We start from the raw sequence: 13,224 nt of genomic DNA, 5'->3' as shown, positions 1-13,224 counted from the left end.
AGACCTACAAATGAATAGCAAATATTGGACTGCAACCTTCGTCCGCAATAAAAACCTACGAATCGTCCATAATCCGATAGAAAAAGGACAAATGGAAGCGCTAAAACGTAAAGCTATAAATTTTTTGGCTGTTCAATATAAAGTGAAACCTAAGCGGAGAAATATGTACTCCGATGTTCATGAATAACTTTTTTTTAATTACCTTGATGGGGAGTGGTTACCGTCGCCCATGGACTTTAGTAATACCAGGGGTAAGGGCAAGCCGCTGCCTACCGAAACAAGCACGGTGAAAGAATATCATTGTGTGATAAAAATCAAACCCGCTAAAAAAACTAATTTTCGTAAATACTATACGATGTCTACGGACTCAGGTAACCGCTTAAAAACAGGAGAACCAGAAGTTTATTCACCCGTCTATTTAATAATTTACTATATAAAAAAACGGTTGGCACTCGGGAACTGCCGCGGTAAAGCTATTGCATAGTATTTTTTATCAACTTATGCAATTATAATTAGACAATGATAATTTAATATTAAAACAATAATAAAACAAGACCACGCTATATTAAACATTAATAAAAGCAAAACCTTAACTGTCCCCTTCACGCTCATAAGCTAGACCGCGCGAGAGAGTGATGGGCAGACTTTTCATGATGCGCATGCAGTGTGACATCACGCCACGCGCTTATTCACAAACACTACACAAGCGCAACGTGTGAACGTGTTGAACGCGAGCTACATGGTAGGCGGAGTGAGGGGTGTATGGTTTTTTTCGTTACTAAATTTCATGATTCGGTCGCCGCGCTCAAGGACCGCGATAAAAGCTATGCAATAGCTTAATAATTTCTATTTTTTTTTTTTTTTTTTTATTTGTAACATAAATACGCAAGATATAATTATGCTTACATAGCATAAAAAACATAAAATTACATCTTCGTCACCATCATAATATATAAATAAAATTGAACATTGACTGCGTGTGTACTAATTAAAAAAATATGAACACGAGGTGGTGAAAAATCGTTGGTGGGTATCGTTGTAATATTTTTATATTATGTAGATAGAGAAGTCAGTTATTAACTCGTGTTAAGTATATACTATCTGAGAAAAGTTAGTGCAATGCAGGTGGCTGTGGGATATGAAAATCGACATTGTCGAATCGCTTGATATGAGTATACCCGGCGTCTTATCGCTTAGGCCAAAACGATATCAAATTTTGGTATCTTCATCTTCAATCTCCATTATACACAATATGGTAGAACTGTTGAATCTGTAAGCCATTCTAAACACTTTCTTATCGTATGAAGCGTTTACTATCCCATTTGCAAGATATGGAAATATGAACAAGCGCCTGGAAATCGTCCAAAAATGTGTCAAAGTGTACGTATTAAGTACCTGACCGCTACTAGCGTTGGCACCGACGGCTAACATTCTATTCAAAAGAAATGACCGACGACGTTATCTCACAAAGGAAAGCGAAGAAAATGACCAGTCACGGAACTCCGTCTGCCCTTTTCAGTTGTTGATCATGAACTTTCCGCTGAATCATTTGAAATCCGTCTTTAGTTGGATAGAAGTTTTATGAGTTTCTTTTCTTTGTAAATAGGTCTTCGGAACATTTCTATTTCGGCGAATCTCACTTGGAAAACTGAGCTTATCAGGTGCTTAGATCTTTACAGACAAAAATATTTTATGTATAAAGAAAAAATCCGTTTAATCTTGTACTATAAAAAAGTAATAAGACTAGGCACTTGAAACAGTGATGGTGAGAAATTTGATAGTGGTATTATTTACCACGATAGCACCTTAATTGACTAACAAACTGTAAGGTTTATGATTATTTATATTAATATGATAATATAAAGTCCTATAGATATTAAGAATTCTTATTAAATATGAGGTTTGTATTGCAAAACATTTAAATATTATTGTTTATTAGTTGCTCAATTGACTGTTAGCTTAAAGTCACGTGACTAAGCCACGTGACCAGTCAAGAGGGGATAGCCGGCTGAGACATATTTAAAAGACAATGCAGACAGTCAGAGCACGGTAGTTGAATAAACCGCATCAATGTAAAATTGGTAGATTAAATCAGAGTGTGAATAAAGTTAGTCTGTTTAATTTATATGTCTGACACCCAAAAATACTTTTTAAGAATTAAAAGAAGATGAAATATACCTCACGGACTTTCTATAAGTGACTAAACTTACTTAGTTACTTACTTACTAAGTATAAAATGGCAATCGTAGATCATAAAAAAAGTCGCGATAATGTGTACATTCTAAAAAATACAGTATATAAAACTATAACCGCTTTATAAGTAATTTTCTGCGTGTCGCTTTAGTCCCTCGTCCCAGGTGTTTTCGCCTCAATTCATTTTTTCCCTACCTACAATTTCACAGTCTGATAATTCAACGTAATGGATGGTAATAAGAAAAAAACGTCTTAGGTAGCGAGCACCTTATATGTAGCGTGGTCGTAACATGTTACTAGCTTAAATTGTTTAACGAACACAAAGCTCAACTAATGATTAATGGTTACTAGAGCTCATAGACACCACCGTGTGAATGCCCGTAATGAACCGGACACGTCAAAATGTGGTGTTTTGAACACACAGTGAAATGCTATGTTTTCTTGTATATGAAGGCAGACGAACATGCAGTTCTTTTGATGGTGAATGATCACTGTCACTCCTGAACATTAGCCCCCTGTACGAGGGGCTCAGGCTCCTGATGCCTTCGGTTCGCCGTTCCAGGGGGTAAAATTACGAGGAGAGATACGTTTTACAAGAAACGCGACACCTTGGTTTTCTATACTATACGAACCTCAAATGTGGACTGTTGAGCGGTGAAGGGTAGTTTTCTCGGTTCAATTTTGGAAGGTCCCTTCTACTGTCCCCAACCCCTAAGTGGAAGTCTGATCATTTCCTATGAACCAAAAAAACGGAAATTATCTATTATAATTTGGATTTATTCTTCCCGAATATAAACATAGATAGTGCCTCAACATAAAGCAAATAAATTAGATCTGAATAATTCTCATTTATATTTCCTTGGACTCTAAGATAAGATTAATGTGGATTAATTTCCGCTATATAGAATCATCTAAGCCTTATTAGCTTCTGAAGCTCGAATTTGGCATTTAGCTCCTAATCTGCATTGACCAGCGATTTGGATATTGCAGTGGAGCAAACTGTAATCCTCTGCCTGTTTTGGAACTAGTGGTGCAGTGAAGTAAATGTATAGGTTTGTGCCAATGTAGAAACGATAATACATGGATTAAGCTAGCAATATTTTAGTGAATAGGGTTTTTATTTGTAAACTCAATATGTGATTTAAATTACAAAACGATTATCACTATTAAAATCCTTTGTCATAACGGTATATTCAAAAAAAGGCCTTGTACTAATAAGAATATTTTTATTAAAGATAGAACGAAAAACTTTTTTTTTTTGTGAAATAACGTGATTGCGTTGAAATACGATAATTTCCGCGCCCCGGCTAACGACCGACCCGTTCCAAAGATTTTAATCAGAAATAATGCGCCTTTCTTGTTCGTGGTCGCATTAAAATATCTGTCAATAGACTATTTTACTTCAACACGAAATATTTATTTAGGGATAAAAGGTTTTTAGGGATAAATGGAAATTCGGTATCACTTTTATCGTAATAAAAAAACGTTATAATTTCAAACTTTTCAGAATTATGGTTATGATTTTCTCTTGTAGCCATTGAATCTGGAAAAATATTAAAAGTCTCTGAATGCCAGTTTTCTTTAAAAATACATCGACTATCTCCGAGCCCGCAACAACCAGATCAAAGACGGTATTGTGTTTCTCTGTAAAAACAGAAATTTTATTAATAAATATTTACAAAATTTTATATTACAAAATAAGATTGTTATAACATTTTAAAGTCTTTATCAGACCTTTGTGAGATTGTACAAAATTTACAATATTATATTTAATATATTATCATTATCCGTAAATAGAGTTTCTTACTAACAATTACATTTTTTTTTCTCGATAAATATCAGATTTATTACTATAATTTTTTTGCGTAGATGAACCAGCATATTTCTCACTTGGTGTTAAATGAATACCAGAGCCTATAAACATCACAACAAGAATTCCACAATCAACCTTGAGACAGGAGGTCTAAGCTTGTCAAATTGTATATTTGTCCCACCCTTCAAGCTAGAAAACATAAATGTTTCGTGGTAGAAAATTCCTGTATGGTGCTAACTAACTGTATGCTTACAAGAAGCCCTATCATGACAAAGGTGTTTTTTATTGCTCATGTAGGCATACAAGCATACAGCCCTCCTGATGATGAATGGTTGCCGTCGCTCATGGACGTCTGCTATGCCGGGGCACAACGAAGCTACTGCCTTCCGTTAATGAGAGGTTATGGTTATTTTCATTTCAATATTATCGAAAGCTATCCGGCAAACCTGCCGATAACTTAAATGACTGCCAAACGTTCTGTGTGTAAAAACCTGGTACAAAAGACTGAGCATCATGCTTTCGTTATAAATAAGCGAGAGTTGAAGCCCAGTATTATTCACGGACCTCTTCTCGTTATTACCTTAATAAAATCTGCAGAAATAAAAATTGTAATTTAACACAAGCGTCTTGTGGCGTATCCAGCACTTCGCCAAGCTATAATATGGTCGATAAAAACATTTCGGTTTACGTCGTGTGCGAGTTAACAAAACGCATTCATTGCGATTTCACGAATCGAATACTTGGGTTGGTTCTTGTCACGGAATAGATAAATCCGAACAAAAACAGTTTCACTGTAAAAAATTGCGCCAAGTCCACGTTTATAAAACTCATCTCAATAACATTTGCACTTTACAAAAAAAAGAAGACTTCAATAGCTTTCATTCTCTACAAAAATATGTGAAATACAAAAAAATACCAAGAAACCGTCATACAGACGAAAAAAAAAAAAAAATTGTTGAAAATTTAAAAATAAAAAAATAAAAATTTTATCGTACTTGGCGCGCGTCAATGAGTACCCCAAATTTTTCAGGATAAATCTTCGATCAATAATACTACTATTGATCGATGGGATAAATGAACATCCTTTCAATGTTTAGAAATTTATAAGTAGGTCAACCTATGAAATGCATAAATGTAATTAATGAATTATTATTTCGTAATAAGTTTTACAAAAGTTAAGTAAAATCGACACCTCATACGTATGTTATTTGAATTTTTTTCATTTCCCACTCATCTTTTATGATTTGAACTAAACACCCTCTCGTGTTCGCTTATACAAATACAAGCTACTTACGAGTCGATACGTATGTATACGTGGGCTTCAAAACATTTGAAAAAATTCTCAAAGATGTTTTTCAAAGGGTAGAAAAGAATAATAAAGTTTCAGCTGAATCTAAAGGGGTCGAACGCAAAAGTGGTCGATTTGGCATATAATAGCCCATAGGTATATAGTGAGAGCTGTTGAAAATTACCGTAGTTCTGTCTCAATTTCTCATAAAACGCTAACAAGAGCGAAAAAGACAACCTGGGTAACTTTTTCAGCTTTCACTGTATATTAAAGCAAAATGGTTTTTTTCTCGGGTTGAAATTCTTCCGAAAATTTTTGGGGTACTCAATGACGCGCGCCAAGTACGATAAAATTTTTATTTTTTTATTTTTAAATTTTCAACAATTTTTTTTTTTTTTTTCGTCTGTATGACGGTTTCTTGGTATTTTTTTGTATTTCACATATTTTTGTAGAGAATGAAAGCTATTGAAGTCTTCTTTTTTTTGTAAAGTGCAAATGTTATTGAGATGAGTTTTATAAACGTGGACTTGGCGCAATTTTTTACAGTGAAACTGTTTTTGTTCGGATTTCATATCTTTTTGTTAAGTATTATTTTTTGCTCATTTATTACTTAATAAAAATAAATTATAAATAGTCACTCAGCTTAAAAGCTAATGAAACGCTCAATTAATTAGTGTTTTAATGTTAGGTGCCCGACTGGCATGAGACTCTCGGGTTGTCAGTTCCGGTATCGACCGGGGACGCGTGTATTCCGCTTCAAAGTCTGGCGCGCACTAATTGGGGGTGGGAATGATGCAACAGATGCGCGGGCGCGGGTAGCGCGGGGTGGGTCGTCGCGGCACGGACCTGAGTCACATTCTCTTTGGCTGCTGTTGCCCCGCGAAACGGAACGTTGCGTTACATACTCCCCCTCCAAGTTGGGAACGCGTCCCGAGTCCAACTTGGGACTGTTAGTCTGAAGACGCGGCCTTCCTCTCTGCCTCTTTGGCATAATTGGATCCGTACTTGAATTTGACGGAGAGTGGGTTAAATCCGCGGTGTGATACTTGCCGATGACATTATTTGACAAGTCTGCTATGAAGTACGTTGTAGGACTAACTATTTTTACTACGCGATACGGGCCATCCCGTCGTGGCATGAACTTACGTGTTACACCCCTAGACGCATAAGCAAGCCATAACGAAGGAAATACTCTTCCAGTAGGACTCGGGAGCAAGCCACGGCGGTGGCATCAACAAGTGCGTAGAGTTCTACCCATCTTGTAGCTACATCCTCTACCAGGAGTACCCATCGCTCCCCCTGCTCTCCTTCTGGCAGTGGCCCGAACAAATCGATTGCGAGAACCTCTCCTCGCTGTTGAAGCACAGGAGTGAGCCTATACGGCGGTACCGATATAGGCGGATGATCACCGGTATCAATGTGGTGCTCGGCGTAAAGGATTGGGGCTCCCCCCACCCTAAAGATGTCTCCATTCTGCTGCAATAAATGTGATAGCTGCTGCCGTTCATCGGAGCCAAGCATAGAACCCTTATCATCACGCAGGAAGTCAGCAGTAGAAGCAAACATGCATGGCTTAGGGCACTCATATTCAATTGGATAGGTAACCCGTTTTCCCGAAAAATGGCAAGTGGATGAAGCAAAGTCAAGCACAATACCTGCCGCCACCAAAAAATCCATGCCAAGCAAAGTTTCATTATTTTGAGCATCTGGAAAAACAGTAAATTCAAGGGTTACTGACCTTTCGGGACTTATCCTTACTTCTAGAGTAGTGAGCAAAACTCGGCGGGTGCGCGCGGAACCGTCTGCAAGCCTCACCCGACGCCTGGTTTCCTCACACGGATGGTTATGCTTTAACAGCAATTCATAAAGCAACGCACCGGCAACGCTACTCTTAGCTCCCGTATCCAACAAAGCATTACCTCGTATACCTAAAATTTGAACACTTAAAATTGGTCTTAACCTAACCTGGTGCTCAGTAGAGTTATTCTGGGCAACACTTTTCACATTAGAATTAATCGTCGAAAAATGTCCGACGTTTTCCATGGTCACCCTATTTTCGTTCATCATGGTCACCCTATCGCGGCCACTTGGTACCTCGGAATAACTATGTTTTGGTTCGGTACCACTCGAATAACGCATCAGAGGCCTATTCCTAGAACTAATATTATTGTTTATATTATGATTAAGTCTAGAATAATTTTGAAGTCTAACCTTGTTATCAGTACCGAAAAAGCGCGGAGGAAGAATCGCCTTAAAATCGGTAGGATAATAATTATTTTCATTATCAACAAAATATTGTTTACGATTATTAATATAAATGGACGACTTTACGGTGTTTGAAGTGCAAACTGCAAGCTGTATGCAACGAGCTGTCGCGATGAATAGAGTTCACTGAACTTGACAGCTGTGTATTTACTTTACCAATAGGTAAATCGGATGTGACTGATCGGGTCCGTGCAGCGTCGACGGCGTAATAACTTGCGTTACACTTTGTACACTGAGACCGAGTAACACCTTTGGTACCACACCCGTAACACGAGGATACAGCTTGCGTATTTTCGTTGTCGAATTTAGTTTTTGACGCTAATTTTAAACACTCATCACGAATATGTCCGTACTTTTTGCAATAAACACAGAACAGTCTTTTAACAATCGACGTAGATGATACATTATGTGTTCGTGTAGCGAGGCGCGGGGACTCGAACGGTGCTCGGCGCAGCGCTGTCGTTGCGTGGCGGGCCGCCAGCGGCGCCAGAGTTGAATATTTTCCGCGGCGTCATCCGCGCGTATGTAGGGTCATTTCGCCTGTTCGCGTCCATCGCCCAATTCGCGTCCATTTTACGGATCTCCCTTTCAAAACTCTATAAATTAAGTATACTAACACACTAATAAGTCAAAATGTCATTACTGGCAATACCTCAATATAGAAGAGGCACGCACACATAAACAAAAGGTCCGTACGTCCAAGCAATCCTTTTTAAAAAAAATATTTAGTGACGGCTGTTCAACAAGAGAGCGCGGACGTCCGGGTTTACGAGACAAAAATAGTGGGCAGCGGTGCGTTTGAAGGTAAGTGCTATAATGTTTTATGGGTCTTTTGGATACATAGCTGTTTCTAGACGTTGATAATGATAAAAGGAATTATATTAAATATGAATTTGCTATTTTATTTTATAGTCAACAGTTAAAATAAGGTGGACGCGAATTACTACACTGAATTTATAAAACTTCCACTTTGCGTCCGCAACGGACGCAAACTATATCTACAGGGAATAATAACAAACGCAAATCGCGTCCATTTTTTTAATTAATTCCCTTCAATTGGTTTGTTTGTAAGTATTTTTGAATACTAAATTTATTATAGGTACATTTTTGAATACTAAATGTATTGTAGGTACATTTTTGATTATGACTACAAGCTTAATACCTATTCTACTTTGAATGAAAAGTATTTTTTTTAATTCTTATTGTTTCTGTTTAAGATGAGTTATTCAGAGATAAGAAAGAAGAAGGAAAAAAGAACATACACAGAAGAAGATTTAAGGGAAGCGTTGCATGAAATTCGAGAGAATAAGAAATCGGTAAGACAAGTATGCAAAGAATATGCTATTCCGAAGACCACAATATTGGACAAAATCAGTGGGCGCAGACCAGGTGGAGTAAACAAACCGGGTCCAGAACCTGCGCTAAGAGTAGATGGTGAAAAAAAGGTAGTTGAATGGCTTCTTAACATTTCCAAATGTGGATTTCCAGTGAAAAAACAGGAATTGCTTGATACTGTTCAGAAAGTAATACGATCTGATGCTGCCTGAAATCTCTAACAAAGCAAGAAAAAATTATCAAAGAACTCCAGCAGCCATATCTTCTGCCGCATGGAGAAAGTACTATGAGGATAAAGAGCAGATCAAGAATGAAAAGCAGGAAGCAATACGAAAAAGAAAGTTAGAACGAATAGAAAAGCAAGAACTGAAAAAAACTTTAAAACACCCTCAAACGGTTCGTAAAACTGCTCCGAAACGAAAAAAGGAAATACACCCTCTTGAAGAAGTCACAAAGAAAACTGTAGATGTGGAAATTGAGAAAGAAAATTTACCAGCCGTGGAACGAGTGAAATGTCCTGAATGTGACGATATACTAATTTCAGATGTAGAAGAGGACGATGAGAAAAACATTGGCTGTGACAAGTGTATTAGATGGTATCATCTGAAATGCACGCGATTAGTAGGATTAAGTTATTTAGAGGCCAAAGATAAGTCTTTTGAATGTGACTTGTGTCATTAATTAAAATTCTAGGGCATTAATCATCTTTCATCATTATCAATCATCTTTAATAAGTAAATTATAAAAAATCCAATCTCTCTTTAACTATATTATCATAAAAATATCACCCCTTAATTCCTTTTCTAAGCTGGTGGACGCCAAGTGGTCCAACGGGTGGACGCAAATTGGATTTTATGGACGCAAAGTGGGTAAATCGCATAATTCTTAATTTTGTCTTTAAACAAAAAAAACACAACATGTTTCGAACTAAACTAAAATTTACGTTAAAATAGACTATTATAATGAACACATTACATAAACTTTTAATTGAAATTAGTGCTGGGACGTTTTTATTTTCTCCTTCAAACTTGCCAACTGCACTAAGTGGACGCGAACAGGCGAAATGACCCTATGCTGCGAAGTCGAAGCACCGGCGGGAACTTCGCCTACGGTACTACCCGATGAACGTGGCGTCGCTCGCTGAGGATGATGAATAAATTCAGGCGGACTGGTCTCGTAGATGGAGTCCTCGATATGGCGCGTTTTCTTTAATAACGTGTCGTATGAAGTTATTTCGTCTCTTCTTAATCTTTTACGAACACGACGGTGTAGAAGGCCGTAAAGCATATCAATTTGAACTTTCTCACTAAGGTCACCAGGTGGGAGTCGAGCTAGTAGGGCTCGTGCTCTGGCAACGAAGATCTCAGTCTTCTCTTTTTGTCCTTGCGACATTTTGAAGAGCTCTAAGTAGACTCGATGGGGCGGTCTGCAATCACCGAAAGCGCTTCGTAACGCGTCTATATAAAGCGTCGTCCCAGGAAGTGATGCTAGCTTTAACGCCTTGCCACCACACGGCTGCATTTCCGGTTAGTAACATCGAGAGTCCTCGTAACGCGATGGCGTGTCCTACGTCAGCACAATCTTTGTATGATTCGACCGCATCAAGGAAACCGTCGAGTGAGTCGCCGGGCGCTCCGCTGAACCGCGCCGTGCATGACGCGAAGTTCCCAGAATGGTGAGCGGGCGTCGAGGAAGGCGGCAATGTCGGCTCCGACGTCGGTGTTGCTGATGATTCGAGTTGAGTTTTATGCTCAAAAACTCGGTCAAGTAGGCGTTCGAATGCTGCCATTTGACTTTCTTGTAATGACGCCATGTTGTTTGCGGTAAATGTTGGCGGTCGGTCCCGCGGTTGAACCAATTTCTTCTTCAACGTCTTGAAAATCGGATTGACGCCGTGACTGACGACGAGTACGTGTCGTAATTTTTTTTTTTTTTTTTTTTTTTTTATTGCCCTTGTAGGCAGACGAGCATACGGCCCACCTGATGGTGAGTGGTTACCGTCGCCCATGGACTTCAGCAATGCCAGGGGCAGAGCCAAGCCGCTGCCTACTGCTTAATACTCTCCACAAGCCTCGTTTGAAGAAGGACATGTCATAGCGCTCAGGAAACACCGTGGAGGGGAGCTCATTCCATAGCCGGATGGTACGTGGCAAAAAAGATCTCTGGAAACGCACTGTGGATGACCGCAGAGGCTCCAGGTAGTATGGATGAACTCTACTCCGGTGGCGGGCGGTGCGATGGTAAAAACGAGATGCCGGTATCATCTCGAACAATTCCTCAGAGATTACGTAGATTCACTCCGAAATACTAGTTAAAGGGCCCGCGCTTGGGCTGCCAGTTTAATGTTAGGTGCCCGACTGGCATGAGACTCTCGGGTTGTCAGTTCCGGTATCGACCGGGGACACGTGCATTCCGCTTCAAAGTCTGGCGCGCACTAATTGGGGGTGCGAATGAAACAACAGATGCGCGGGCGCGGGCGCGGGTAGCGCGGGGTGGGTCGTCGCGGCACGGACCTGAGTCACATTCCCTTTGGCTGCTGTTGCCCCGCGAAACGGAACGCTGCGTTACAGTGTAATAATAATCAACATCAACTTTTACAAATTTAAACCGAATTAAATTTTGTTTCAAATGTGAAGGGTAGATGACGCTGTTCTTAATTATTTCAGAATTTAAAATTAAAATCTGAAAGCCTTGAAACATCAATCCGCATAAATGTAATTTAAAAACTACAGTAAGAGGCTTAAATAAAAAGCTGAACTTAACTCAGCCTTAATTAGAATTTTCTTCGGAATTCAATAGTAAAGTTCAAGTTATTTTGATGAAATCAAAACCGAAATATTCATAGCATCTTAAACAATCACCTACGAATAAATATTAGTTATTATATTATTTATTATTCGTAGACAATCACAACGGTTTTATAGTTTTGGGAAGGGATTTTTTGTAACGCCATCTCGTAAAGTATTTCGGTATTACATTACAAAACAAAATTGTTTCTCCAACAGTAACAACAGTACTTGCTTCGGCAGTACTTAAACTAAAATACTAACAGTAACAACATTAACGTTATTTAATGTATAAACCGTTCAATAAGAACTGCAAACTATCTCCTTGAAGCTACAGTTTATGTAGGAATAATGACTTTTTGGCGGGAACGCGAGGTGTGAAGTTGTGTGATTTGTTTTAATTTGTCTATTTAGTGTTTCTTCGGGTTTAAATGTGTAATAATAGTGGTTTATTAACTGTTAAATATCTGTGAAAGTGCACAAATGTGGGAAAATTAAACAAAGCCGCTGTACGTAACTTCTCGGTTTCCTCCAAAAAGTCCACTGAGATCTTAGTAAATGACCACCACCATTTTACAGAGATTATATTTCATTCCATATCATCTCATCTCATTTCATTTCATCCCATTTGATTAATGTCTCAAATTAATCATCTTCATTTCATTTCACTCCATAATATCACATTGCATTTCACTCCATAATATAATTTTTCATAAAAATATGAATATAAATTAAAATAAGACATGACTTAAAGGTCTCAGTTACAGGTCATAAAATCCATTACAAATAGGAATAATTCCAGCGCACCCTGGCGGCCGTAGATTACCATTCTCGAATATTTATAGTCTGTGGCATGTCACTTTTTACATCGAAAAAAGTCAGGATCGAAATTTTTGAGCGAGCCATAGTTTGTGGTGATAAAATTAATAATTTCAAGTAGATTAATTGTTGTAATTGATATAACTAGTTAATATCAGTAAAATAAAGTTGTGAGTGATTGATATAATATACAATTTAGGAACCAGAAGTACTGTAGAATTAAATAAAATTTCGCAACCTCAAAAAACTGTTCTGCTCACAGTAAACACAGTCGGTAGTCTGGCGCTCCGTTTACAACGGGATTTGAACTTGGCGCCAGATTCTACCGAATCTGTGGATAAGGTTACCTTTAGTGTTATTGGTGAAAATCATTTATTGACCTACAGTTTACTTATAGTATTGTTACGGCGGTAAGAGTAATGCCATCTATCGCCGAATAGCCGAACGAATATCGAAGGATCTAGTAACATTTAGAACGCTCGAGGAGCACAACGCCATCTATTGTCAGATAGCGGAAACACAATACTCGAAATGTGTGAATATTCTCGATAATTCTAGGGATGTGGTATCGGCTATAAAAGCGTTGCAGAGAGGCATGCAGTCAGTTAGTAATCGGAACTACTCGAAGCAAAACAGCGAACGGATCACCTGAAGCGAAGCAGAAGAAGCGAATTGAGAATTTCAAATTGTTCTGTAAGTGTTCTAAGTGTTGAATACAGTTTTTA

General features: G+C 38.3%; 1 protein-coding gene across 1 annotated transcript; it reads right to left on the bottom strand.

Annotated features, from left to right (window-relative positions):
* Positions 1–5,867: 5,867 nt before the first annotated feature.
* On the bottom strand, positions 5,868–7,471 carry LOC149502930 (uncharacterized). The gene is made up of 2 exons (XM_089727606.1): positions 7,033–7,471; positions 5,868–6,770 (listed from the first exon to the last, which is right to left on the bottom strand). Exons 1-2 carry the CDS (start codon positions 7,431–7,433, stop codon positions 6,569–6,571), a joined length of 603 nt encoding a protein of 200 aa, XP_089583732.1. The 5' UTR covers positions 7,434–7,471; the 3' UTR covers positions 5,868–6,568.
* Positions 7,472–13,224: the final 5,753 nt, after the last annotated feature.

Source organism: Bombyx mandarina, chromosome 05 (genome assembly GCF_030267445.1).
Source record: "Bombyx mandarina strain Sakado chromosome 05, ASM3026744v2".
NCBI classification, from domain to species: Eukaryota; Metazoa; Arthropoda; class Insecta; order Lepidoptera; family Bombycidae; genus Bombyx; species Bombyx mandarina.
This window is presented reverse-complemented; position numbering and strand designations above follow the sequence as displayed.

Coding starts and splice junctions, on each gene's coding strand:
- LOC149502930 (XM_089727606.1), bottom strand. CDS start 7,433: ATGCGTTATTCGAGTGGTACCGAACCAAAACATAGTTATTCCGAGGTA. Junction 6,771..7,032: donor GTAAGGATAAGTCCCGAAAG/GTCAGTAACCCT, acceptor CATTTATTGCAG/CAGAATGGAGACATCTTTAG.